General features: G+C 29.9%; 4 protein-coding genes across 6 annotated transcripts; 3 read left to right on the top strand and 1 right to left on the bottom strand.

Moving 5' to 3' along the window:
* The first annotated feature begins 972 nt into the window (after positions 1 to 972).
* Positions 973 to 11482, top strand: LOC113400097 (MICAL-like protein 1). Of its 3 annotated transcripts, none has more exons than XM_026639499.2 (14): positions 973 to 1408; positions 1474 to 1673; positions 1745 to 1809; positions 1945 to 2293; positions 2812 to 3479; positions 3557 to 3684; positions 3768 to 3848; positions 3925 to 4120; positions 6292 to 6433; positions 6782 to 6952; positions 8478 to 8592; positions 8722 to 8821; positions 9304 to 9442; positions 9634 to 11482. In XM_026639499.2, exons 1-14 carry the CDS (start codon positions 1257 to 1259, stop codon positions 9807 to 9809), a joined length of 2682 nt encoding a protein of 893 aa, XP_026495284.2. In that variant the 5' UTR covers positions 973 to 1256; the 3' UTR covers positions 9810 to 11482. The 3 variants fall into 3 exon arrangements, with proteins under 3 accessions (XP_026495284.2, XP_026495283.2, XP_026495285.2); XM_026639498.2 differs by having other exon boundaries at positions 974 to 1408; positions 6782 to 6958; XM_026639500.2 differs by having other exon boundaries at positions 977 to 1408; positions 1489 to 1673; positions 6782 to 6958.
* Positions 11483 to 12775: 1293 nt separating this feature from the next.
* Positions 12776 to 14791, bottom strand: LOC113400102 (nuclear cap-binding protein subunit 3-like). The gene is made up of 4 exons (XM_026639508.2): positions 14669 to 14791; positions 14447 to 14580; positions 14078 to 14372; positions 12776 to 13778 (listed from the first exon to the last, which is right to left on the bottom strand). Exons 2-4 carry the CDS (start codon positions 14546 to 14548, stop codon positions 12787 to 12789), a joined length of 1389 nt encoding a protein of 462 aa, XP_026495293.2. The 5' UTR covers positions 14549 to 14580; positions 14669 to 14791; the 3' UTR covers positions 12776 to 12786.
* An 857-nt stretch (positions 14792 to 15648) lies between these two features.
* Positions 15649 to 19766, top strand: LOC113400104 (polymerase delta-interacting protein 3-like). The gene is made up of 8 exons (XM_026639511.2): positions 15649 to 15883; positions 16380 to 16554; positions 16938 to 17019; positions 17744 to 17863; positions 17994 to 18153; positions 18563 to 18734; positions 19226 to 19410; positions 19520 to 19766. Exons 1-8 carry the CDS (start codon positions 15819 to 15821, stop codon positions 19608 to 19610), a joined length of 1050 nt encoding a protein of 349 aa, XP_026495296.1. The 5' UTR covers positions 15649 to 15818; the 3' UTR covers positions 19611 to 19766.
* A 1483-nt stretch (positions 19767 to 21249) lies between these two features.
* Caz (cabeza) lies at positions 21250 to 27078 on the top strand. Its single transcript, XM_026639506.2, has 7 exons — positions 21250 to 21438; positions 21513 to 21692; positions 21769 to 22111; positions 24161 to 24192; positions 25293 to 25441; positions 25937 to 26658; positions 26754 to 27078. The coding sequence occupies exons 1-7, from the start codon at positions 21429 to 21431 to the stop codon at positions 26779 to 26781; spliced, it is 1464 nt and encodes a 487-aa protein (XP_026495291.1). The 5' UTR covers positions 21250 to 21428; the 3' UTR covers positions 26782 to 27078.
* Positions 27079 to 27953: the final 875 nt, after the last annotated feature.

The following is a 27953-nucleotide window of genomic DNA, read 5'->3' on the forward strand; positions in this document are numbered from 1 at the left end:
TTTTGTAAAGATCCTCCCCTACCCCTTGTTGTCAAATATTATAGATATTTTTAGGAATCAGAAGTGGTTTTACTTAAAAAAAATATATTTCACAACAAAAAAAAAACATACAAAAGATAGAAATTAAAATCACATTTTAAATAATAAACTTGATTAGTACTAAATATTACAAGATTTCAAAATTAACAATAAGCAAATCGTAATAAATGACAAAAAAAATAACAAATCGGAATTTCAAAGTTATAACAAACTAAACAACACGTTCGTTCAGCACAACTACCCAAAACCAAAGTGAACCTGAGTCCTGAGTAGACCACGCTGCTTTTATAGGGTATCGGCAGTTTTTTTTTTTTGTTAATTAATGCAGTTGTCATCTAATAATATTAATAATATTAATACACTTTAAGCACAATTCAATTTCAATTAACTGCACACCAAGACAAGACAACAAAAAGAAATGAGTTTTGAGCATAGACAATTTTACTACTTTTTACTAATTCCTGTATCAGTGTTTTTAATCATTTTATAATCTATTCAAAATAAATTGAATGACTATTATACAAGAGTGATATTTTAAGTGCGTTTCTGTGTTAACTGCCTGTAATCTAGTGCAGAGCCAAAATTTATCGTTTTAAGGCTAAGGAAGAATAACTTCAACAAATATATCTATTTGCGTAAAATAAAACAAAAAATAGAGACTTTAAACTAAGCGATTAAAACAATATATAAAAGTCAATTACAATGAGAAAAAGATTCATATAAGATCTCTACTCAACATCACGTAGGTATTTTAAAAATGTTAAAAAGTAGAAACATTGCAATCAAATTCAACTTCTGGTTCGCGCGCAAAAAAAATTAGTTCAATTTTATGTTATCCTCCCAGGTTAAATATTTCAAAACAAAGCGCAATCGTAGAATGTCACCTCACCACAGATTAATGTCACTTCACTCAGCAAGTCTGCATTTTTTCTCCATAAATTTACCATAGATAAACTTTATCTAAGAAATATTTATTTTGACACATCATTTCATTATAACAATTTCACTTTCAGACGATAGTTTATCAAAAACTTTGTAATTTTTAAAAAACATTTTTACTTTTTCGCTATAATGCAACGTTTCAAACACAGTATCGTTATGAAATAATCATTTCATTTACATTCAACTATTGTTTAGAATCAAATGATGTATGTTTTAAAAGTCAACTTAATAAATATCTTTTAATATATAATAAAACAATTTCAAAGAAACTCGCAATGTCTGAAGTAAAAGGAACTAAAGCTCTGGAATTATGGTGTAAACGCTTAGTCAAAGATTGTCCAAATGTGCAAATAGATAATATGACGACGTCCTGGAGAAATGGCATGGCATTTTGCGCTCTAGTTCATCATTTTAGACCTGATTTGATGTAAGTTTATTATTTATCTATTTTGTCTTTATATTAAATAAAAAAAAAATTTTTTTCGACTTAAGTTGCAAATCTTTCAGAGATGTATCAAAGTTAAAGCCTGAAAATATATATGAAAACAATCAGTTGGCCTATAGTATTGCCGAAAAACATTTAGGAATTCCAGCACTTTTAGACCCAGAAGATATGGTTGAAAATGAAATTCCAGATAGATTATCAATTTTAACATATTTATCTCAGTTTTATCAACGACTTGGTCATACTGGTAAATATTGATTTTAACTTTTATCATTTAATATATAATAGTATAATACAATCTTTGAAATTTGTTTGCAGTAAACACAAAAGTATCTGAAAGTGATCCTAAAGTAACATCATCATCAACAATAAATCAAGGATCAGTTAGTATTGACACTTTATTTAATGCTTGCATTAAATCTGTTTGGATGTTATTGGCTTTACTCAGCACTGCTCTATTTGTGATGTTATCCTTTATCTTTAATTCTCAATTTTACTCTACATATTCACCCTTTTAGACACCAATTAAATTCGGAAAAGTGGCTTTAGATAAATGTGCCGTCTGTGGGTTACCTGTATATCTGGCCCAGAGACTCATGGTTTCACAGAAGCTCTATCACAGGAGATGTTTCCGGTGCTCAAAATGCTCTGGACATTTAAATCCTAAAAATTATCATATTATTGATTCATCCAATTTTTCTTGTGACTCCTGCAAAAATGAAAAGACCCTACCTAAATTAGTAAATAATAATGACCAAATAGGAATGCTGGCATTTAGTAGTGATATGAGCTCAAACCCAGTGATTCTGAGGACTGAAGAGCCAGTAAGTCCAAAAGTTACCAAACCAAGACCGCAGTCAATATTAGGTGAGAATAAACCAAGTACTTTAAATGTCTACTACATCTTTTTATTTCACTTTGCATGTGTCTGGTTTCTTTAAAACATATGTTTACTGTTCTTTGTGTATGTGTATTAAAATAAAAATTTAAAAAATCTTCTTAGATATATTCAATCTGTAAGCACTCTTATTTTTAAGATTTTTATTAAAATAACACATAGTTGTACTTCAAAATTTTTTTTTAAATAATGTACATACTATTGTTTTCAATGTGTAGTTTTTTTCAGGTATTATGTTATCTTATAGCATTGCTAATTTGTTAAGTAATAATTTAAAGTAACATATTAAGACATAATAACCACCTGTTCTTTTCATTTTTAATACAAACATTATGTAATGTAAATGTAAAAATTAACTTTGAAATAAAAATTAGAATTAGTTTCAACTAGGACATTGGTTCTCATTACTAAGTATATTATAATTTTTGAACTTTATTCATTAATTGATTACAAAAACATAATTTTATTATATGTTTTCATTTTACAGAAAAAATAAGCATGTTTGAAAAGAATATAGAAAAAGATTCAAGTATCGAAGATAAAGTAGGAAATATTAGTTTAAAAGAAAATTTTAATAATAAGTATAAAGATATATCAAAATTGGATGAGGTTGATAAGCCAACTAATATAGAAAATCATAATATTGATGCAACTAGTATAGAAATGGAATCAAATGAAAATGAAGATAATCATTTAAAAACTGATAATATTTATAAAAACCTTCCAGAAAAACTGTATAAAAGTAATAAAGATAAATTCAATTTTTTACAAACACAATTAGCAAATGATACTCCAGATCCTGATAATACTACAAATACAATGAAAAACTCTGACTCAATACATATCAAAGATGGCTCTGAAATGACTTCTTTGAGTACAGACACGAATGGCATATCAAATAACATTGAAGTAAAAAATAATGTAACTGATGATAGCAGAATAGCTCAAGGCAATGGTATTTCAATAAGTTTAGACATTTCATCTTTAGAACTAAGCAAACCTAATAAAATTGAACCTGAAATTACCATAAGTGTACCGCCTAGAAGAAAAAAGCACAATATTACTGGAAAAAAATTAACTGAAAATAAAGTAACAACTAAAATAATCAAACAATATCCTGATCACTTAAACCCTTTTTCTGAGGACGAAGATGAGGTATGTCTAAAATTATTACCAAAAAACTTTCTGTGATGATATGGGATATAATGCATGCCTTTCCAATTTTTATTTAGCATGACCAACAGGCAGTACCCCATAAAGTCAGCACAAACCCATTTGGTAGCAGCGACGATGAAGAAGATGAAGTTTCTTCAATCCAACCGTCACCAATTGTACCTAATGCTCAGACATCAACACCCTTGTATGTTATTACCCTGTTTATATATTGCATGAATTTAAGATTTGTTTATATTTCTTTTTAATGAGATAATTTTTTGATTGCAGGAAACGCCACATTAAGGCCTACAATCCTTTTTGGTCCGATGGTGAGGAGCCCTCTTCTGATGAAGAATTAGAAGAGAAGAGGTATTATTTTATTATTATTATATTAAATAAATGGATGTAAAACACTTAGTGATGTTTGGAAATTATCTGTACATAGCTCAAACATGCACAAATCTTCAATAACAACAAGCACACCGAACCTCCCATCGAGTCTGCCAAGACGGAGGAAGCCGAAAGCACCCCCGCCGCCTTCGATTATCGCCGAGCATTTAGATGTTCCTTCCACATCCATGGACGATGTCGCGAGCATATCCTCATTCAGCTCACACACATCCACTATACACTCTGATCAGGTAAGATTAGACCATGCTTTTAGCTTTATATTTCTGAGCATAATTATGTAGTTACAAGAACTCACAGATCAATTGTTTATTTATTTAATAGTTATATTGGTCGAAAAAAGTTAAGCTTTATACAAAGTTAATTGCTTTTAGCCAAAAAAAAGGGCATACACAAACACATTTATTGAGATATTGGTACTACTATTAAATACTTTAATACAACATTTAAATACTATATCCATACTCAGGTATCAGAAATAAGATATAAACATATATAAGTTTTTGTCAGAACTATATAATATCAGAACAATATCAAAACCAAATAATAAATAATATATTTTGTATAACATAAATCATCTTGGAGAGACACTATAATTAATATATGATTTGCTATTTAGAAAGCATTCCTTATTAGCTATTGTGATTACAAATATGAGTAGTGAAAGTTCAAGGTGTATAGACTTTTAAGTATTGTTACACTCACACCTAGGTATGCCATTTGATAATATGACTAAATGAAAAGTAAGCGAGTTTCTACAACGTAATATATTTTTGTTATATTAATCAAGCATATCAGTCATCGCAAAAGTTCTTATAATATAAATAAATATGTTTTCATATTAAAAAGGATAGTGTTTAAGTTTTACACTGGTATGCCATTGAAGTCATTAAATGAAAATATAGAAATAGAATAATAGTTTGTTTGTTGTTACAATCTGTACTAATATTATAGAAAGGAAATATTTGATTGCTTGTATGTAGGAAGTAATAAAAGGAACTGACGAACTAATTGTTAAAAAAAGACACTTAGAAAGCTACACTACATAAAAATATAAATGATATTTATTAATATGCACCCGTGCGAAGAGTCGCTAATTGACCAATAAAACACGATAAAAGATAAAGAAACAGCCCGGAAATTACATATGCAAGTTTCTTCATTAACAACTCCTTAAGTAGAAAATTAATTATAAAATGCAATTATTTATCTATCAAATACAAAACTCAGTTGCGTTTGCAATTAAATTGTAATCGCGACTTTGTTTAAAAATCACGTGTATATATCCGCTGGAACGAATCGGCTCTTTAGCCGCTTTCAATGACAAAAAAACTTTGACCTATAAAATTGATATTAATTCATTTTTAGAGTTCTAAATATTCCATGGTATTTATGATGGATTCGTGAAAAATGTATTTGAAAGTTGGAGAAGTTGTTACCGGAACTTTAAAAGTAAAAATAGTTAAAGTGTATGAAGTTTACATTTTTCAGAACATCCAACAGAAGTAACAATAATAATAGCATATAAAACAAATGAAAAACTAATAAAAATAGTTTTCATATTAATTACAGTTTAAATCAAGTTTTTGTTTTTTTATAATAGATAGTGAGTTGATTTGGATAAAAAATTAAAAATTAATATTAAAGTAAAGTAACTTGAGCTCTGACGACGGAACGGAATACATGGTGTACTTCGATTATGATTATTTAACGATAATTTCCAACAAAGTGATATATTATAACGTGATTTATTACAACTTATTGTAAATTCGTGTTAACCTGTCTTATGACGCAAGTTTCCTTAAATTCGTTCTGTGTTTTTTAATATTTTTAAAATATTATATATTACAACGAATTCTTGGATTATTCTGAAAGAATATTAATATGAACCTCGGACACCAGGTTAATACAGTTGATGTAGTTCAGTGACAAAGAGTTGCATTATAAATAAATGTATAGTAAACAAAAACTTCATAATAGAGCAGAGCTATTCGCAAATCACAAATCGCAAAGGAAAAGTACATCTAATGTTTGTTTATCTTAACTCCTGCAATCGAAATAAAATATAGATTATACGTGATAAAATGCAGTAATCGTTAAACAGTAACAACAACATGCATTAACAGTATTCGCATTTCCTGTAACGTAATCAGTATGATATAAACAAGCAATAAATAAAAATAATGCTTATCGCCAATAATTTAGTGTGGCTACAAGATAAAAAGTAAACATAATTAATATCACATTGAAGAGTATTTACTTTAAGATAATTAATATCAGAATTGTCTAATGTTGGTTACATTAGACAATTGTAACATGATTCATCAAACAGATTAGGTATCTATGCTCAATAAATACTACTATGTATTAGACGTTTTAGAGTTATAAGTTAATCAATTTACAGAAATCGTTCGGTTTATCAACACCAAAATCGAAGAAGAAGCGCCCGGCGCCCACACCTCCCGACAGTATTTCGACTGCGTCGGGTTTTGGTGGATCAGCCGAAAAAGGAATCGACTCATTTGGTCTTCGTAACACGTCAGATGGTAAATTATATAAATATTTCCTATCCATCTCAACGATAATCTTGCACTAGTAATGTAGATTACAAAATATGACTGTTATCAGATACCTACAACTAAACAACTAGTTTATTACATTTCTAAGTCACAAATATTGATCGAGTGGTTTTATATATATTAAATTAACAAATTTTTAAATAAATATCATAGACAAGACCACAAAACGTTTTAGATATAACCTATTCCAACTACTAGACGAATAAAGACAAGTAAATTATTTTGACATACAATTGATGAGATATCAATATGGTTGAACGAAAATATTGGGTTTTGAATGTCGGTTATTTCTAAATGTCAGTTAATTTCGTCCAGGTGCTCGTAAAGTGAAGGGACCAGCTCCAGGTCTACCGCTACCTGAGCGGCGCGAGGTGAAGATGCAGATGACGGTTGAAGAGTTGCAGGTGCAGCTTGACATGTTGGAAACGCAGCAGCTGGGCTTGGAGCGGCAGGGCGTGCTCATTGAGCAGATGATTCGCGACAAGTGTGAGGGTAAATTCGATTTCCGCACTACTATTGCTATTACACGCTTTTCTTCTATGAAATATTGGAAAAATGTTTTGGTGTAAGGAAATAATATAATTTAAATCAGCTTACTGATTATTAATTACAAATCTACGAATAACATGTACTTAACATGGAAAAGTTACGCTGTACATAAGGCTATAAATTGCACTGTGATTATCACTTAATCTATGATTTGTAAATAATAATAATAATAGCAAATTTATGTCCAAAAGACGCACACTGATCGACATTTCGCTGCACAGTGCCATCACAGTGTTAATTTTACTATACTGAATGTAAATTAAATTGTTATTTATAACCGAAAATATTTATAATGCGTACAGCGAAAGTGAGATTGTAATATAATTTTTTTTCGACTATCAATGTTACTGTTTGTGCATTAATTGGGATTTAAGAGTTGAGTTACCATCAAGGTGTTTCAAAATAAAAAATAAACTTGTATTGTTTGAGTATAATCGAATATAGAGGATGCGCATATAGACTCCTTGAGATTACATACTACGAACTTCTTTAATATATTGTGGCATAAAAATAAATATTTTTGCAATAAACATTGCAAACTTCTTTTAAATACAAGAAATTGTTAATGACTTAGTTGATAATGTATCTTCACTTTACTTGTCTTTATCAATTTATTTGGTTCTGCGCATAGCACTGCAAGATAAAGGATTTTAGAATATAACACTGCATGGATATTCTCCTTGTCATATTTTTGCTATGAAGGTTTTTGCCACCATACAGACTGTTGAGGGCTATTACTGATAGTATTCGGAGTGTATAAAAATGGTCGTCTCTATAGATTTTACTCCAGAAAATTAAACAGCTTTTTTAAATAAAAAAAAATATATAAAACTAAAAAATAATAATAATATCACACTGAATGAATGGCATAGGCACACTGAAGTCAGGTGTACGGACTGCAGTATAATTCAGTACGAAATATAGTGCATACTACATATATGTATATAGATAGTTTAAAACAAAATTTTTGTCTAATCGACTCTTACTACAGCTAATGTTTGATATGAGTTTGTGCTAATTGTCTCTATTGGAAACTACACGGCTCTCATTATCTATACAAATAAATAAAGTTAAATCGTCTTTCTGTGATTTGATTTCCAATTAACTGCATTTACCTACACTACTACATTTATGACTTGCGTGATACCAAAACCAAAGCTTGTTTTTATCTCTATGTCCCGGGTAATATTCAAATTGGGCAAAAATTACAAATGTTAATAGTTACATTATTCCTAGATACAGTTTAGTTTTCATTTATCAAAATCGATTTAGTCATCGAAAAGTTATAACAACTTAACGTTTACATATTTGTTCACCGCTGTTGCCTAATTATAGGTTTTTTAATTACACCAGTATAGGCTAAATTTTAGAATTTTGTATTTGTTATTAAATGTATCATAAAAATTTCACACGTATAGATGCGAAAAAGTTGTTTATTAATAATTTATAATCGCTTGTTCAGGTGACGACGGGCCTACAGCTCCGCAAGAGGAAATTGAAGATTTAGTTATACAACTATGCGAACTAGTCAATGAGAAAAATGACTTGTTCAGGAAGCAGACCGAGCTGATGTACATGTAAGTAACATAATCGTTAAATTATTCACCATTAGCATAAATTACTTAATTGCATATAATGTGAGCAACAGGATATAATGTTTCTTTATATAATTAGACCTTCAACGTTACGTGTTTTGATTTTTATAGACGAAGGCAACAGAGACTGGAACAAGAACAAGCTGACATTGAGCATGAAATTAGGGTCATACAATCTCGACCAGCCGTCAACCGCATAGATGCAGATAAGGTAAATAAAGACCAAAAAACTTGTGCCAATAAGTACCCGTAATACTTGAGTGTAATTAATATAATAACAATACCATGCACGTCTTCTTAAACTCATACACTAATATAACTGTCTGTAAAATTTAAGGATATTGATATATAGGAATTAAAATTAATTATATACATTCAACGCAATTTCTAATATCACCAATATAAATACGTGGAATATAAAATATATATAAAGCTATACTTATCGCCCGAGCCTTAGTCTTCAAATGTTATAAAAAAGTAGCTTATGTCCTACCTTGGTGTTTAATGTTTATGCTTGCTTCATACCAAATTTCATCAAATTCGGTTCAGTGGAAAGTGAAAGGGACAGACAAACAGAGTTACTTTTGTATTTATAATATTAGTATATATTTTGAATATAAGCCATTGTAAATCGGTACTTATTAAATTTACAATTGTAGCATCAAAACTTAGTAAATCTGTGTACTTGTAAAGGTGCGCGAGGAGCAGCTGGTGTCGCGGCTGGTGGAAATCGTGCGCCTGCGCGACGAGCTGGTGCAGCAGCTCGACGCCGAGCGCCGTCGCGAGCGGCAGGAGGACCTCGCCATCGCCGCCTCCATCGCTACCAAGAGAGGTACCTCAGCCACATGACAAAAATACCCCACGGGGACGCAGCTACTACGGAAGCCTAAATTGTTTTGCTTATTTTGGGGATGGGGGGAGATATTATTACTTAATATAATTTCATAACTTATATATAATTATTTTTTCTAATTCATTTTTTACTCTGTAAAAATCTTCATTGCCTCATATGATTTCTTACAGCACAAAGGAACAGTGAATCAAATAGTTCTTCGATGAAATCTGTGGAGGCAGTGTCACCAGTAAAGAAAAACAAAGTGAAAGACAAGGTTAAGAAACAGCTAAAAAAGGCAAAGCATACGTTGATTTCCAAGAAAAAAGATGAAGACAAACCAGAAAAGGAAAGAAAGTCAAAGTGAATTTATATATATTAATGGTCTTTTATATTTTAATAACGACTAACATAGACCCATAAGTAAAAATGACGTATTAAAAAAGATCTTATCTTAAATTGTATAAAAAGCGTAAAAAAGTACTTTAGAAGACTGAAACATTCCACTGAACTTGTATAAATTGTCATGGTGATACTTTAAAGAAACCATGACTAACATTTCAAAATCATACGAAATTTTAATAGAACAAGTACCTAGTTCAAATAATCAAATTCGGTTATTGTAACTTAAAAAGCCCATACTTTAATTTTTAAATATTAAGAAGGTAATATTGACATGTTCTAAAATAACAAGATTCTTATATAATATTATTTGGCGGTATACACAGCACAATAATATTTGCAATGATTTAATAATAAACTCTGTATGTTTTGAATATAAGAAATATAATATAAAGTTTAGTTTGTAAAAACCTTCTATATACAATTAATTATCATTACGTTTAATAGATTAGAAAGTATTTTCATTTTATATATCAATTCAAATTTAGATATTTTGCATCAATAAACAAAACACAGCAGTTAACTATTTGGAACACTATAATCTATCAATTTCAGAATCTCACTATTGCATTATATTTACTAACGAAGGAGATAATTAACACATAGAAATAAGTGCTTAAAATTATACTCAATATTTCGATCAAATATATCTTTTTAAAGTAAAGCGGTGCCATTGGTTTAAATTATAAATACTGAAGTATCTTGTCAACATTTTTGTCCTAATTTGTACTGCCATTTGATATTCTATATGATTATAAATGAATAATGACAGAGGGTATAGTTTTAATCGGTTATATTATTAAAAAAGCTGAAATTAGGAAAAAGGTTTTCCATATTACATTATTTTATGTATAACACTTCTCAAAAAAGGAATTATTATCTTTCTTGTTTCTTAACTTATGTCTTCTTACTATTATTACATCTTTCAATATTTTTTAAGTTAATGGAAGCAATTGTTACTATTACTATAACTGCTTAAATAATTGTGTCGAATATATCTTAGAAAAAAATTATTCAGTTAAAATGTTATTAAAATTCTTAGCATATATTATTGCATTAGAAATTGTTGAAACAGATGCGATGAAAACAGTTTTGTTATTTTTCTCATGCCATATCTTTTATTTAAGTAGGTATTTATTAGTAGTACCAATGACTATGATGATTACTTTTTCTTAAATAAATAATAATAAATATATTTCACAGATTAACTAAAGTTAATGTATATTTTTATTATTGATTACGAAAGCGTTATATAAAATAGAATAAATAATTTATATATAAACATGTGCTGTTCACAAAAATAGCAAACATTTAAATGTAATTTCAGGTATCTACAATTTTTTAATAAGAAAATATAGTCAGCGTAAAAGTTAATTTCTAAATTAATTATATTTACAACTGTTGGGCACGCGAAACATTGTATAATACTCTGTTTATTTATTTTTTGCTAAATGTATTTTTTTTTCTATAATATTTACATTTGTTATAAATATTTAATGTTATACACTTACAAATTACAATTTATATTAAACCATAACATATTAAAAATAGTCTCGATGATTTTTTTATCTTACGTAAGTGCACTTAACATGGAACTTAACATTATTGCACAAAGATAATATACTTTTTTTTAAGTTTGACTTTGTTTTATTTTTTTGTATGTGAATAATTAATCAAAGACAATGAGATTTAGACATAGACTAAATGCGTACTTTTTACTAATATGTAATATTAGTAAAAATATAGTGTATATTAGTATAAATACAGTGATTTCATTAGTAAATAGTACCGCAACAGTATATTGTTGCAATACTAATTTTGAGATAAAATCGTGTAGAAAGTCGATTCGTTTTGTTATATAACGAATAATACGTGGTACTAACAGGAAACTACCGCCTGATGGAACAACTTATCGTAAATGAAATAATTCGCTTTAAATTTTAATAAATCTGCCAATCAGTATTTAATTTAATATATTTGTCATTTATGAAAAAAATATAATATGAAATGTGTAATAAATACTTTTATAATAAGCGATGGGTCAATTGTTTCAAAATATGTGTTTTTTCTGGTTCTGTAGTTAACTTGTTTCTAATGTTATTTGCCTAAATATTAAATTGTATTATATTCATATATAGCTAGGTCTTTTAATATATTATTTTGATATTCAATTATTTTATAGTGTGTATGGTGATTGCAGTTCCTAGGATACTTTGATTCCTTTGTTACTGAGGTATACTGTTTGCAGTATGATGATGGACGGGTCCTTAGGGAAGGATTCTTATGGAAGATTCTCGTAAGCACATGCACTAGAATAGACATGGGCGTTTTCAGTTTTTTCGTGGGCGTTTTTACGCAAACCAATATATTTCTACGGCGCTACTGAAATCTGATTTCAGTAGCGCCTTTCCTGGGCAATTCGAATACGTTCTTAGATTTCGAGTTTGTAGATAACGTCAAACAATTCATTAAAGTATCACATTTATTGTTTGACAGAATTGAGTTTTGATATAACTAATGCAACATTTAATATTTCAACATTGCCAATGCGACCATCATGTGATTGACTTAGTTAAGACATATTTTTCAATCATCAAAACAAAGCGAACAGTCGAAAATTTTGTAGCGATAAACGGACTGACGATTTCATTATTTTATTGAATGTAAAATCATTTACAAATTTAAATCTCTTTCCATATAAAATAACATATAACTAAAGGCTTAAATAAGAATGATGAGTTATTTGTTTTGTTCAGTACTCTAATAAACAATGGAAACAAAAAAAAAATTAAATGAAATCAAAGTATGGCAAATTAATTTATCACACAGTAAATCTTTGAAATTATGTATCTAAAATGATAATTTAATTAGAGTTTTTTTTATATTTTTTTTAACAAACAAGAATATGAAGTAAAATAAAAACAAGAGTTATCATAATTACTTTATTCATTAGCATAATTATTATCTATTTCAATTCGTAAGTTACATTGCTTTGTTTTACGAATTTTATCCCTTAGGTCATCAGATTTTTGTTTGCGGGTTGTCAAAATTTGTCTTAAATCACTTTGCTGTGGTGCATTTGCATCATTAACTTCTAATCTAGACCACACAGAGTTTTTCGTGCTACTGGCTACTTTCTGTACCCTGCTCATCATATTACTATCCAACCCATTGGAGGGACTTTCATCACTAGAATATGATTTATCTTGTACCACCTTTACTCCCAATCGTGATTGAATATTTTTATGAGTACTTTTTACAGGTCTATCTTTATATTTGAATTTGTCAGAAACTATTTTTGTTTCCTTAGGCATAAACATACTTCTGGAATTCATAACCTCAATAGATAATGGCGCATAGTTGTCATTTTCCTCATCTATGTTTTGATTTATGGGGTTAAGTTTGACTTGTTTTGATTCTTCATCATCAGCATGCATTCTCATTCTGGGAGTTTTAATTTTCTTTTTCCATTCTGAATCTGAATCACTACTTTCCTCCTCATCTTCAATATTATAATTTCTCTTTCCAAGTCTCATTGCTAACCTTTTATTTTTTAACTGTATAGTTTCAGTTGGTTCTTCAGACTTATCCTCATAATCAGATTTTGTTAATTTTCTTTGAAATATTTCTTGGTGATCGTAAACACCCCAAGATCTACATAAATCACCCCAAGGATTCTTACTAGTATTATTACCACTTTCGAAATTTTGAGTATCTTTAACTTTTCGCTCTGGTATTTTATCTGTAACCTTTTTATCACTATTTGTTGCAAAACGCATTAAAATTGTATCACTTTTTGAATGTGGCATACCTTCTCGCCAATGGTATGAAGACTTCTCTAATAACATCTTCTTGACATCATCATTAGTTATTTCTTGGGAATGCACTAATAATGCTAATGCAACAGATATATTATCTTGACAAACAATGTTACCTGAAAAAAACAAATTAATAAACAAAACTCTGATGTAATTGCTGATATAAAATCTAAAATAATACTAATTGAGTTAAATATTAGATATTTTGGAACAGAATGTGGGGGCAAATATTTTAGTAAATGCTACTGATAGTTCATATGCCTAATTTGTGTTTATATTTCATCTAAGCAGTAAAAGATATTATATAATAAAGAAACTCGCATAAGTCAAAATTTTGTGAATTAAACTCTAACCTTTTTTCTCAAGGGAAGCTCTAACCCCCCAGTAGGATATAGATTTATAAAAAAAAACTTACATGAATTGGCACCCACCCATTCCAAAGACACTGGCTTATAATCTTTTAAATATTCAAATATTTCCTTTGTGGTCAAACCACCGACACCATTTAAATGTAATGTATCAAATCGGAAATGTCTTTCGTTTCCACTTTCAATTCCACAGTTACTGTACAGCTCATCAATTTGATTCTGTGTTACCAATTTATGCCCAGTTAAGTTTAAACCAAATCTTTTAGCTCTATCTTCCAACTTTGAAGCATCGACTTTATTTAACTGTTCGACAATAAGCCCTTCCTTATCGGCTCTATAAAACTGAAATCAGACGATCACATAATTATGTCACAATTAGACTAAAAAACAAACCAAGCTACACAAAAATGTCATACCAAAGTACTTTTATTATCTAACAATTTATGGGACGATTGCTCGTCATCAACAAGCATTTCTGTATCATCACTCATTTCACCTTCTTCTCTTTCTTGCTCCATAATTTATTTTCTGTGATCGATAAATATATCACCTTATAAATACAAATAGCATGTATATTTGGTCCGACTTAAACTCAACAATCCATTTTCTTTGATTGATTGTTTATATAGTGTATGCACCTTAAAATCAACATGTAGTAGAGAAATATATAATTGAACACATCATTAACATTTACAATGAAGAATTAAATTATTAAACTAAGAAAGACATTGTACACATTACCAAAGACAATATAAGCACAGTGGTGAATGGAAATAATGGAATCAGGAATGGTCATTGACCATAGAGTATACTTCCTAGTTTTTCTTTTACTGTTTTATAAGTTCTAAACTCACCACAGATATATTTTTCTTTATCTTACAAAAATAATATAAAAAGTACTTACTACTTTACCAGACCGTAGCAATTTTACTGTATGTGTATTAATTTTTTGCGTTACTATAATCTCATTTTAGTCAGATATTGTTAATCCACATTGTGTTAGTAATCATGAAATATCTCACAAACTGTACTTTAGTATTGTATGATAAAAAAATTTGCTATATTAGAGCATGGTATGTACGTCTTGGTTGGTAAGTTTTCTATAATTTGGTGTACAATGAAGAGTTCAAATATGTCCACCCGCACCCAGTATTCAAAAAATAGATTTTCCATCTTACTAATTGACGTGTTCAGGATACAGTGTGAGCTTCCATGTTATCATTATTGCGTATAAACTATCTGAAAAAAAGCAGGAAGCAGAAACGTGGCAGTCCCAACAGTACTTTAAGACAACATTTATAAGAACCTCTGCACATTCCGTCAGTCAGCAGTAAGATAAATGCCATAAATACTAAATAGCATCTCAAGAACAGGTAAATGTACAGCCCTGCATGTGTAATTAGCACTACCATCATGCTCTTGAGATTTGCAATTCCCGAAATCATTGCCTGGTTTTAATTGAAAATAGACATAAATACCTATATTACACGCCTGTTCTTTATTAAGTGCCGCACAGATTTTTTAAATGGTTGTTTTCTCTAAAAGATAGTGAGTGGTATCTTTAATATTCGCTGAGTAGGTTTTTGATCTTTCACTTGGCAGCACTGCTATTATTTGACTTTTGACAGTTTATTTGATTGATTATAAGACATCTTTCTGAATTCCAACTGAATACATTAAAGTGATTATAATTAAAATAGTTTAAGATTTCGATTTATTATATTATTACATTTAATATCACAACTAAATCTTATTCATAAGAAATTAATTTTGAACCTATCAATAAATATGGCTTCGTATGTTGATATGAGTCTGGATGATATAATACAAAAACAGAAGAGGGGAATTTCTAGGTAATAATAAAACTTTAAATAATATATATTATCCGTTTATACTCAGGTTGTAATTGTAACTTTAGCATTTAGTATTTACTTTAAGATTTATTTCCACTTTCCAATAATACCCTAATCACATTGATCAAAATATTTTTAAAGTTGAATCCTATTTGTTATTAGATACAAAAAGTCAAAACAACTTGATTGTTTTCGGTGCATTTACAATGTAAGTCATATTATCATTGTCTATAGGTGAATGTATTTATCTTTACCAACAGTGACCTTTTTTCTAAATAACTCAGTAACACACGAAATTCAAGAAAATATGTAATTAAATTATCATTAGACACATGTTGTTATATGTATTTAAGTCAGATGTCAGATTTGATTATTTTGGAATATCCTGAGCTGGCATGTAATATTATTGTAGGTTATTAAGATGCCTGGTATTTATCATAATATCTTACACTAAGACACATGTGACTTATTAAATCTAATATTTTATTGCTTATAGGCCTAAATCAAAAATGAAGAATCAATCTGTACCAGCAAAACAAAAAATTATTGATGCAAGGAATAAAATTATATCAAAAAAGAGAACTCAAATCACCGATGCCAGGGAAAAATTAGCAGAGCTTGCAAGAAAGAAAGATGCACGCTTAAGATTAGAGCAAATGAGAGCAAAACGAGTAATGAGAAAATGTTTTTCAATTTGACAAATAATATTTCTAATATTCTTGGTTATGTTATTAGTTAAAAAATATATAAAATTTAACTTATGATTAACAATATTTAAAAAAAAAGTTGTAATTTTGATTCAAATTTTACCACTTCTGCCGGTGATATAAAATATCTCAAAACTTGTAATGCAAGTTAAGGCAATATATTTATGATAGTATTTATATTTATAAAAATAATAGTTATTATAGAATCACATTTATTAAGCTAGGTAGAAAACTAAAATAATAACAAGCCCGTATACATAACTGATGTACTTTTCAGTAATTTATTTTCCAAGTGTGTTATGTACTTTAAGCTAAAATATGTAATTTTTATTTTTAAATTTAAACAGGCAATGGGGAAAGTACAATGTGGAGGTTCAGTTAACCAAAATCATGGAAAATTTATAAAAGTTCATACAAAACGGGAAAGAGGTAAGTTGTATATTATTATGCAAAAAAGATGTTTGTTTACAGCCTATTTTATTTTTTAAGCTTTTAGTAAGCCTCCTGTTTAGTAGGCCAGTTGTGGTAATTGCAAAATTTCTAACTTATTACATTCAATAACATTTCATTAAATTTTTATCACTAAAACATAAAGGAAATTTTTATTCCTTTTAGTGCTTGCTTGGGTCTGATAAAAATGTAAGTTTCTGTAGTCAGGGAAAAATAGAAACTTCACATCAGCAAAATAGAATACAATAAAAAAATATTTTTTCATGTCTTCAAATGTTGGGTTGATCTGATATCAAACTAATTTTAGATATTATATGTATGCAATATTATATTTATTTAAATACCAGTCTTACAAGAAAATTAAAGATTTGTCATTATATATTTCTTGCCATAACTTTGTATTATATGCACATTACTTGTTCCTATATATAGGTCCTATAGGTCTAAGTAATGTGGTTAGAATATAGGTTGTTTATCACTAACTGTAAGAAGTAAACTAAGCTTGAGATGATGTTTACATTTTCAAATCAACAATTTGATTAAGTGTAGATGACACTTAGTAAAATTGTTAAAAAACTATAATTTATAACATACTCAACTTACATTTAAAGCATATATGCCCAATATCCATTGAAAATGTCACAGTTTTTTTATATTTGACAATAATATATTTAGTAATAATTTTTTTTTTCTTAATTACCAGTGTTCACAGATCCTTCGAGACATGTTGTTTCACAGCCACTTGCAGCAAAAACTCTTAGAAAGCAAACTTTTAATAATAAAAAAAATATTGGTGATAGATCTATTGAAGCTAGGAGTTTTGGTATATTCTTTTTTATTAAAAATTTTTAAATGAATTTTATTGTTTTTCGCATTGTAAAATATGATTTATAATTAAGATAAATATTTATTATAAGATAATATACAATTTTGGGATATTTTTCCTTTTACAGCTAAATCTTCACTAAAGCCAATAATTCGTACAGTTGAAAATGATCTAGAAATTATTGACAATACCATGGATGAAGAATATGAGCCATTGAGAAAGTCATTTTCTAACCGTAAAGCAAGTTTACAACTCAAAATTGTTACCCATAACAATGAAATAAACAGGTATATTTTTTCTATATCTAATATAGTGTTGCATATCGATAGTCCACTATCGATAGACTATCGATAGTTAAGGTGTTAGAGATAGTATCAATAGCTCCCCATGAGCAATACTATCGATAGTATTACTTTTAACCTAATCTATCGATAATAGTATTGCTTACAGAGACCTATTGATACTATCGAGAGTATTGATAGTATTGATCAAAACGATACTATCGATAGTACTATAGATATGATGAATAGTTTTCGAGGTCAACTATGGATAGTCAAATTATGTATAGATAGATCTAATATATCTGTTTAGTTTCATTATATTTGTAAAATTAAATTGCACATGACTTAACTATATCAAACTTTTGTTGGCCACAGATAAAAAATAATATTGTCTTTTTTTAAATTTATTTTTAAGAACTACCATAGTAGAAAAAGAGAAAAGTCCACCGAGACCTCCATCAATTTTGAAAAAGAGACCTATGGCGGCCTTACGAATTGAAAATAAAACTGAAAAATTGGATAAACCTCACGAATATAGAATTATAGTGAGTAATTTACGCAGCACAGTGACAGGTGGAGATATTGAAGTAAGTTTTAATCTTCTCATTTTATGAACCCTATCATATAAAATGCAAATTACTACACAATAACCAATGCACATAAACATACAACAAAAATTCAAATGTTGGGTCTTTAAATGTCATTACTTACTAAAATAAACTATAAATAAATCAACAACAAACTAGTCAACATTGTAGTTACAATTGACAGAATTTGCAGTCAGAGCTTATAAAAGCATTATTCCAAACATGCATATTTCCCTATATTGTAATGCATTCTGAGTATAACATTGTGTAAGCTTAAATTATTAAAGTCAATAGACAAGTCATAACTTCATAAGGTTCATCAACAACATTAATGTTAATGCAAAATAAGTAGCTTTACTTTAAAATATGTGTACAAATACTAATTTCCAATTGATTACTAATTCATATGGATGCAATTGTACAAATAATTTATTTTTCAATAATATATTGTTTGTATTTTAATATAATGAACAAAAACACTTTTATTATAGGAATTATTTGGTGACGTTGGCGGCATGATAGAATCACGATTGGTTAGACCAGGAACAGCAGAAATAATTTATAAAAGTGTTGAAGATGCCCAGAGAGCTGTAGATCTCTATCACAATAGGCAATTGGATGGACAGCCAATGAATTGTCTTCTTGTCACGCCCCGTTCCACATCTGCTGCCACTAGGTATAATATAGTATATTAAATAGTTACTGATAGTAAATTTAATCCAAAATTTCCATTTTGTATGGTACTGTTGTGTCGGCTTTTAATTTATCATGATAAATATTTTTAGGAACAGTAACAAGCCTGCGCTGTACAGCACAAACTCAAATGTGGAACCAGATATATCAACATTTCATAAGGTCTTATTTAGTAACTTTTAAAAAGTATATCTTATGAAACAACTAAAAAAGAAGAATCAAGAAACATGTTAAATACAACTGAACTGATAATTTAAATTTTCAATGGGCTTTGTTTATTATTATTGTCCATTAAATTTTCAACATTAACTGCAGAAAAAAATTAAAATCTTAAATCCCCTTTCATCTTTTACTTTAACAACATTACCTACAATACCTTTACTGTTATTTTACTCATTTTACTCCTCTATGACTCACTCTAGCGACTAATTTTCTTAATAAAAAAAATGTATAAAAAAAAACGCAATTATAATATCATAAACACATTTATAGTTTTTATATGCAGATTGCTAGCGTATTATCATCTAATATCTATTATCGGTCGTACCAACAACTTTATAAGTTGAGGGATGAGTTGTAACAGATAATTAAAAATAAATAAGATGTAATTATATTTATTGAGGTAAAATTCTTAGGTTAACACAATGTCCCTCTTTTATCTGTGATCTTCAAAAAATATCCTAGTTGGAAATACATAGAGTATTGTAGACTTATGAAAAATATCTCATATAGTCTTCAGCTTAAAAAGTGTCAGCCAAAATATATGTAATAATAAAATGCCAGTATGGTGCTACTATAGCTACAGAATATCACCTGAAATTACGAAATCCGTTTTTAAATTAGATTACCAGAATAAATTGAAAATAGCGCCATTTGAAATCGGATGTCTAACTATGTCCCTTTAATTCCGTTTTACTCTACCGAATATTATTTCGTTCTTTCAAAGTATTATATTATTACTCTATTCCCGTTAGTATATATGTATTATATTATTACTCTATTCCCGTTTATAAAACCATTTTCGCCTGAATAATAATCTTGTTCTATCAGTTTCGCTTAACTGCCTACCGCCTACATTTATTTTGTAACTACGTGTCACCATTAGTTTAATACAAAAGTAAAATGGTATATAATTAGTCATAACCGATAATTTCTTGGGACCGGATTCAATTTTAATGCTCAGTCGGGCACGATTAAAAATGGCGCCAAATTATGTGAATAGTTTCGATACACAAATTTCAAATAAAAAAAAGGATCCATTAATAGCAGAAGAATTATAGTACATATTTTTTTAATTCGATAATAATGTCTGATACATAAATGACAAAACCATAAGATAACTTGGCTTTAATTAACTTAAAGAATTAATAATAAAGTGACCTATAACATTTAACAAGATATTTTTTTTTTCCCATCTACTTAATTTTACCGCTCCGGGCATTGGCTCCGACTCCCGCTCCAGTGCGCTCCAGCGCTGGGCTCTAGAGTCTCTAGATTCTAGAATAAAGCCGACGAATACATAATTAACTATTACTAGCTAGATTTAATATTACATTTCTTCTTTGGTTCGGATCTTTGAAAATTTGAATAAACAAAATGTGCTTTAAATTATTAATATATTAATAATGTTATTTTGCAAAGTGGAAACTGTATATTCTTCTTTACAATGGCACTTTTTAAATCGCACTAGTTTCATTTCAAAGAGTATAACAACATAAACGTACAGAAAAACTGGTTTACTACTTAGTGCTAGCTTCCGCATCCCTCTATTATTTATGTTTATTATCAGTCATAGACTAGATTTTCTATCATTCGTTTCCTGTTCCTTAACGCTATACTACTGTCACCGTCGTGTTTCCGTCGGCCATTAATTTATGTATTTCGATTTCGTGTGCGGCACCGCATTAGTTTGAGATTCTATACTCTTTTGTATTAAGTACTCTAATTTTATGAGTTCAAAGGATCAATATTAATTTTTATCACCGAAAGTGAAACCGCAAAATGGGTGACCGTAAGCATTATATATTTTTTAATAACTTTAATTGAAAACAAAACATTTTTAACTCACAATTATGTTGCTTTTAGCTTACGCGTCTGGTGATTATAGTGGTGGAGGCGGCTATCCCGCTCAATATTCGATTCCTCCTCCGACTTTAAGCTCGAGTGAGAGTAGTTACAATCCAGGACAGCAACAAGGAAATTATAACCCAAGCGGCTATTCTGGGCAAAATTCCGGCCCTGCCTGGAATCAGCAAAGTTCAGGCAGTGAGTAAAGTTACTGGTCTATTAACTCGCTTATAATAATTATCATTATTTTTTTTAAAAAAATATAATTTCGTAGGTGGGAGTGGAAGTAATTATGGAGCAAGTCAACAAGATAACAATTTCGGTCAAAATTTTGGGTCCAATTATGGAAGCGGGGGATACGACCGAAATAATGGTAACAACTACAACGTGAGTGGAAATGAGCGTGGTGGAAGTAACTACGGTAATAGCGATCGTGGAAGCAGTTATGGGGGCAGCGATCGGGGTAGCGGCAACTACGGCGGCAGTGATCGTGGTAGTGGCTCTAACTATGGAGGAGACAGAGGAGGAAGTGGCTACTCTGGGGGTGACAGAGGATATGGTGGAGGTGATAGATCAAGCTACAATAGAGACGGGGGGAATAGAGATGGTGGCTATGGGTAAGCATCTTGAATTATTAATAATTTTATTTTTAAATAAACACAATTATTAAATCAAGAGTATAGACATAAAACAAATTCAATTTATTTAATGATTGAAAGCAGCAGTGTTCAGCGGCTAAGTAGGTTAACAACTTTATGGTTAAGATAAAAAATATACATAAAGGGATCTAAAACTTAATCAATACTCACTTGAAAATTAATTTACAATTAAGGTGAATATTGAAATACTATATACTTAGGATTGAATTACAATGTACTTGTGGTTAAATTTTATTGTAATTTGGAATGCTGTAATTACAGCAGCAGCAGCAGCAAAAGAAATTTCTTTTGAACATGGTTATATGTGAAAACTATCGAAGTTGTTGTGTAGTTAAAGCTATTTTTCAAAACTGTAATATTCAATTATAATATAATAAAAAAAAGGTATTCCTTTTTCATTTAATCAGATGTAAATGTTTAATATAATGGTGTTTTCATATGAAATTCTTATTTCTCTTTTCAAAAACCAGCCTAACAGCAGAAAACTACATGTGCATGTTAAAGAATATCTAAATAATTTGTAATACTGGAAATGTCTTTTGCTACATGCATTAGTTTACTATAAGGTTTGCAAATAAATATTAAAAAAAAAGAGGTAACTGAAAACTTATCACAGTATATTAAATATTACATGTTAAGTTAAATATTTCAAGTGATACTGCATTATTGATATAATGTAGTAATAATAGGGCTCTTTGTGTGTTTTAATTATAGTAAATGTGCTACTAATTTATTCATGTTGCTACTGTCACAATCCTACTTCATTACCACATTTTTTAATCACAGACAAGGCTTAAGATATTATTCATGGTTTGGTTTTACTATGCTCAAAGTTTATAGTTGGACTTAATATTATTAAGGTTTTTGCTACACAAACATTTCAACATCTACTTTGTTTGTGTGTGTGTGGTGACCACTAATTTCTTTATTGGTAGAGTTGGGAAACATTTATTAGTCAGAAGTAATCTATAAGTTAATCTTTGACATAAAGAAACCTGGTCATATACATTTTTATCAACTTAATTATGTCTTCAAATTTATTGTTAGACATAGGCAACACAGTTTTCATCGCTTTTTTTTACCAGCAGTTATTGATGCATACATAACCCGAGCATTTTTTTATCCATCAGATTGGGACATCTATACATGGTATGATTATAAAACTCAAATGTGTGTTTATGAAATTTATAGATTAATTTTGGGAAATTTAAAAAAAAAGCTTTTCAGAAAAAAATTTTTTTTCGAAATATATGTTATTCTAGTGTTTATTCTAAATAAATTGTCAACAATAGTCAGATTTGCTAGGAAATTTAGGACTTAACTGTCCTACTTAAAATTATATGTATGGTACATTTAATGCATAATTGTTTTCATGGTTTTATTTGTTCTCATTGACATGGGTTTGTGATAGTTACTAAAGTTTTTTGAAACATGTAGTAGGGTTTAATGTCACATCTTACCTCATTTTGACTGTCACTATTGGCAAATTGTAAAATTAAATGGTAGTTGTTACACTTTTACAGATAAGAGAATATTTTCGATGGCTAGTATCCTCTCCTGAAATAAACATTGTCTTAGCTAAATTTTGGTGCATTAACGAACACACTATTTTTCCTTATTTATGAAAACTTGTTGAATCTTAGAATTTATATCACTTAATCATAAATCTTGAAAAAGTGTTACTGATATGAATTTGTATATAAAAATTTACTAAATGTAATTTTTTATACATAAATAATGAAGTTTGGTTCAATGACTTAATTAAGTTTCTAAGACACTTTTTTAAGATTTTTCATGTGCATGACTTACAAAGAATGCGTAAATGTGTTTGACATCAAAAATTGTTCTAAGATTTTCAAGGTATCAAGGTATTACATAATGCAAAAGAAAAGGATTCAACATCGAAATGGTCAATCATAAAAATGGCCTTAGTTTCAATCTGCGTGCATCATAAGGTGTGCCCCCAGCCTGCCCAGTGTGAACTAAATGGTGTTTTTGTTGTTTTAGTGGCGGCGGCAGGGGGGGTGGTTATAATAAAGGTAAAGCTCCTCGCTTATGAGCGATTGGTGCTGTTGTCATATTTTTAATTTGTAATTTTTAAGGGCTGCCAAATAAATTAATTTAGATGTTATGTACTTCACTTCTTGGCTGTTGACAAATTGTCTTCTTTCACTACTTAGGGTATCTAATTTTTTAAACTGGGTTTTAAAAAAACAGTAAGTGTAACTCATCAGGATTGAAACCCAGTAATTATGGGTTTTTATATATTCCATAATTATATGGAATTGAAACAGATTTTCTGGTATGTAATTAAGAAGAGGGTTAGATTATACACCAATACTTATATACAAAGTAAATGTTAACGTTAACATTAAAATTCTTCTTTCACTAGATTATTTAATTTAGTGTCAATGAACACAAGGTTTCATTTAGGTGTTTAAAATAAGTTAATAATATTCCACTTGCAAGTGGTCTTATAAAGGTGGATAATGAGATAATTATGGGTGTTTTATTATCAGGTTTAAAGTTAAGGTATAAAAATATTACTTATGATGTACAATTAATGGGTGCAAGGTAATCATTGACTAAACATTCGTAATTTTTAGCTTATACTTGGAGTATTCTACAACTGTCAGCAGCTGGATAAGTGTTTTATTATTTCAATAAAATCCATTGGTTATTTATATACCAAGTAAATACTGTCATGCTACATTCTATTTAGAACATATGTTTAAAACATAGGCCACAGTAATTCTTTAAAGTATACCAGAAACACTGTATATATTTTGGCAGCCCTGTGCTTTAAAATAACTTTACTAAATGTATCACTGCTAAAATAGAATGATACATTGTCTTTTCGTCGTAAAGTAAACAGTGGTTTAGTGGATTACTTTAATTCTTCTGATAGTGTAACTGTAAATAATTTTTTTAAATGAACTGCATGTTCCTCAACACATTGTCGTTTTTAAATTCTCAAGCAACATGCAATATTGGGTATTGTCACACATTAAGATAATGTTATGTATGAATGGGTTAAAAGTGATTACGCTAGAAATAGGAAAGAAATAGGAAAATGGTCTATTGTCATATTTATTTTGTTTTGTAGTGCAATTGAAATTAATTTATATATTGTTTATAGGTGGCGGCGGTGGATTCGGCGGTGATAGAGGAGGAGGTGGTGGTGGAGACATGATAACTCAAGAAGATACTGTTTTCATACAGGGAATGAACCCATCTACAACTGAAGATGAACTTTGTCAATTCTTTGGTGCAATAGGTATCATAAAGGTAATATAAGATAAGGAATTATAAACACGTTAAAAATGTAAATAAATTAACTTGTAGTGCCAATATAAGTGCAATTATTTACTGTGATAAATTACTAATGCAGTTTGTTCTCCATAATTCAGTGTTTTTAGAAGCAATTTCAATAAACACATTTTCCAGAAGTAAAATAAATCTAAACATTCCATATATCCTAATTGTAAATACATATTAAACTGTAGGTATAGTTAGACCTATATATTTGTGAATATAGAATAAAAACTTATTTAAATCATTTAAAAACCTGTTGCCTGGAAGTTGGAAGTGTGCACACTGCCGTGCCTCCGAAAGCACTTAAAACAGTTGGTTGTGTGTCTGAATTATTTTCGGTCTGGATGAATTTGCAGTCCCATCAGATTGAGGGAATAGAGATTACATCATCATTTGTCAATTTGTCAATTTATTGCATTATAATTATACAATAATTAAACAAATTAATTGAATTTAATTATTTTACAGACAGACAAAAAAACACAAAGACCCAAAGTGTGGATGTATAAAGATAAAGCTACAGGTCAACCTAAGGGTGAAGCAACAGTGACCTATGAAGATTCCAATGCTGCTTCATCTGCTATACAGTGGTTTGATGGAAAAGATTTTAAAGGAGCAACGATAAAAGTGTCACTAGCACAAAGACAGAATACTTGGGGCGGTGGAAAAGGAGGCGGCGGTGGCGGTGGTGGTTTCCGCGGTGGCCGAGGCGGTGGTGGCGGCGGTCGTGGTGGTGACGGAGGCGGAGGCGGAGGTTGTGGTGGCGGCGGCGGAGGGGGCGGCGGTGGCGGCATGGGCGGTGGTCGAGGCGGTGGTCCACCATCAGGCAATCGCGCTGGTGACTGGAGATGTCCGAATCCAAGCTGTGGAAATACTAACTTCTCGTGGAGAAAAGCTTGCAACCGATGCAACGAAGAAAAACCGGGCGGTGGAGGCAACGGTGGCGGCAATGGGGGCAGTAGTGGTGGACCTCCATCAGGCGGCCGCGGAGGTGGTGGTGGAGGTGGACCACCAGGAAGAGGCGGTCGTGGCGGTGGAGGCCGTGGCGGTGGACGAGGTGGAGGAGGTGGTGGAGGTGGAGGCGGCTGGGGCAGCCGTCCCGATCGCAGTGGTGACCGTGGTGGTGATCGGCGCGGTTCCGGCGGTGGCGGAGATCGTGCAGGCGGCGGAGCAATGAGAGGAGATGGAGGGTAATTTTTATTAATTAATATTAAAAATAAATTGAATGTGTTAATGTAACCTAATACTTTTTACTATTATTAAATTTCATACAATTTTTTTTCAGAGGCAGAGATCGCCAGAGACCTTATTAAATAGTTTATTTTAGTGTTAATCTGAACTTAGGTTTTAATATTTTGTTGTGACTGATGCTAAATGTATTGACTTATTACAAACATAACTTCACAAAAATGTAATATTTTTAACTTTCATTACAAATGTATCCATTCCTGCAGTCATTCATCTAAGTGGACTTGTCTTTTTGTTTTTTTTACCTCAAAATTACTATATAATTATGTATTATATTTATATATAATAAATAAAGTTAGTAAACTAAAACTTATAATTTGAAAATAGGAATAGTAATATAGTGTGTATGAATCTGTCAAAGATATAATTTTATTACTACTTTTTAAATATTTCTATCCTGTGGTGTTCTTCTATAAATATGTCGACAAAATAAAGTGGTAATCAAAAAAACTGTTTTATTTTAGAAGAGTAGGAAACTTCTCAATATTCCAACAGTCAAATATATAACTTCTACAGATAATGAAGTTTTTTTTTTATGATATAAGTAGGAGGACGGGCAAATAGGTTACCTCATGGTTAGTGGTCACGAGCGCTCTGTACAATGGTACTGTGAGAAATATTAACCAATCCTTTCATCCCATCAGCGTGATCAACCTGGGAACAAAGATGTTATGTCTCTTGTGCCTGCAACTGGATTACTCACCCTTCAAACCTGAACACAACAATACTGCTCACTGCTATTTGGTAGAATATCTGCTGAGTGTGTGGTATTTACCTAGTCATGCTTGTAGGTTCTCTTTTAATTCTTGGTGTTCCATCAGACAGGTCAACTGAACATATCGCAAATCGCAAATGTCCTTGCAAACTATCTATCGTCATTACCCTTACCGATAATAATGTGCACAATATAATACGCGTGATATGTACTTCAATTTTGATCTGAACAATAACTGACACCAATAAGTGATTGAGATTTATTTATATGCTGAAAATCTGAATTATACATATGAATAAAATTGTATATTAAATAATTTAATATTGCTAATATTATTTATTATCCATATATAAAAGTGTAATAACATAATATGAATTTATTTAAAAAAAAGTTATCGTTTAAAATAACAACATTTAAACAGGGTAAGATCTTAAAAGATGAAAGCTACAATGGCGGACGAGTTTCGGGGTGGAGGTTTTTTTAATGAAAGGTCATTAAATGAAGCGTCTGATTGATGATTTT

The sequence above is a fragment of the Vanessa tameamea genome, chromosome 8 (genome assembly GCF_037043105.1).
Source record: "Vanessa tameamea isolate UH-Manoa-2023 chromosome 8, ilVanTame1 primary haplotype, whole genome shotgun sequence".
Taxonomy (NCBI): Eukaryota; Metazoa; Arthropoda; class Insecta; order Lepidoptera; family Nymphalidae; genus Vanessa; species Vanessa tameamea.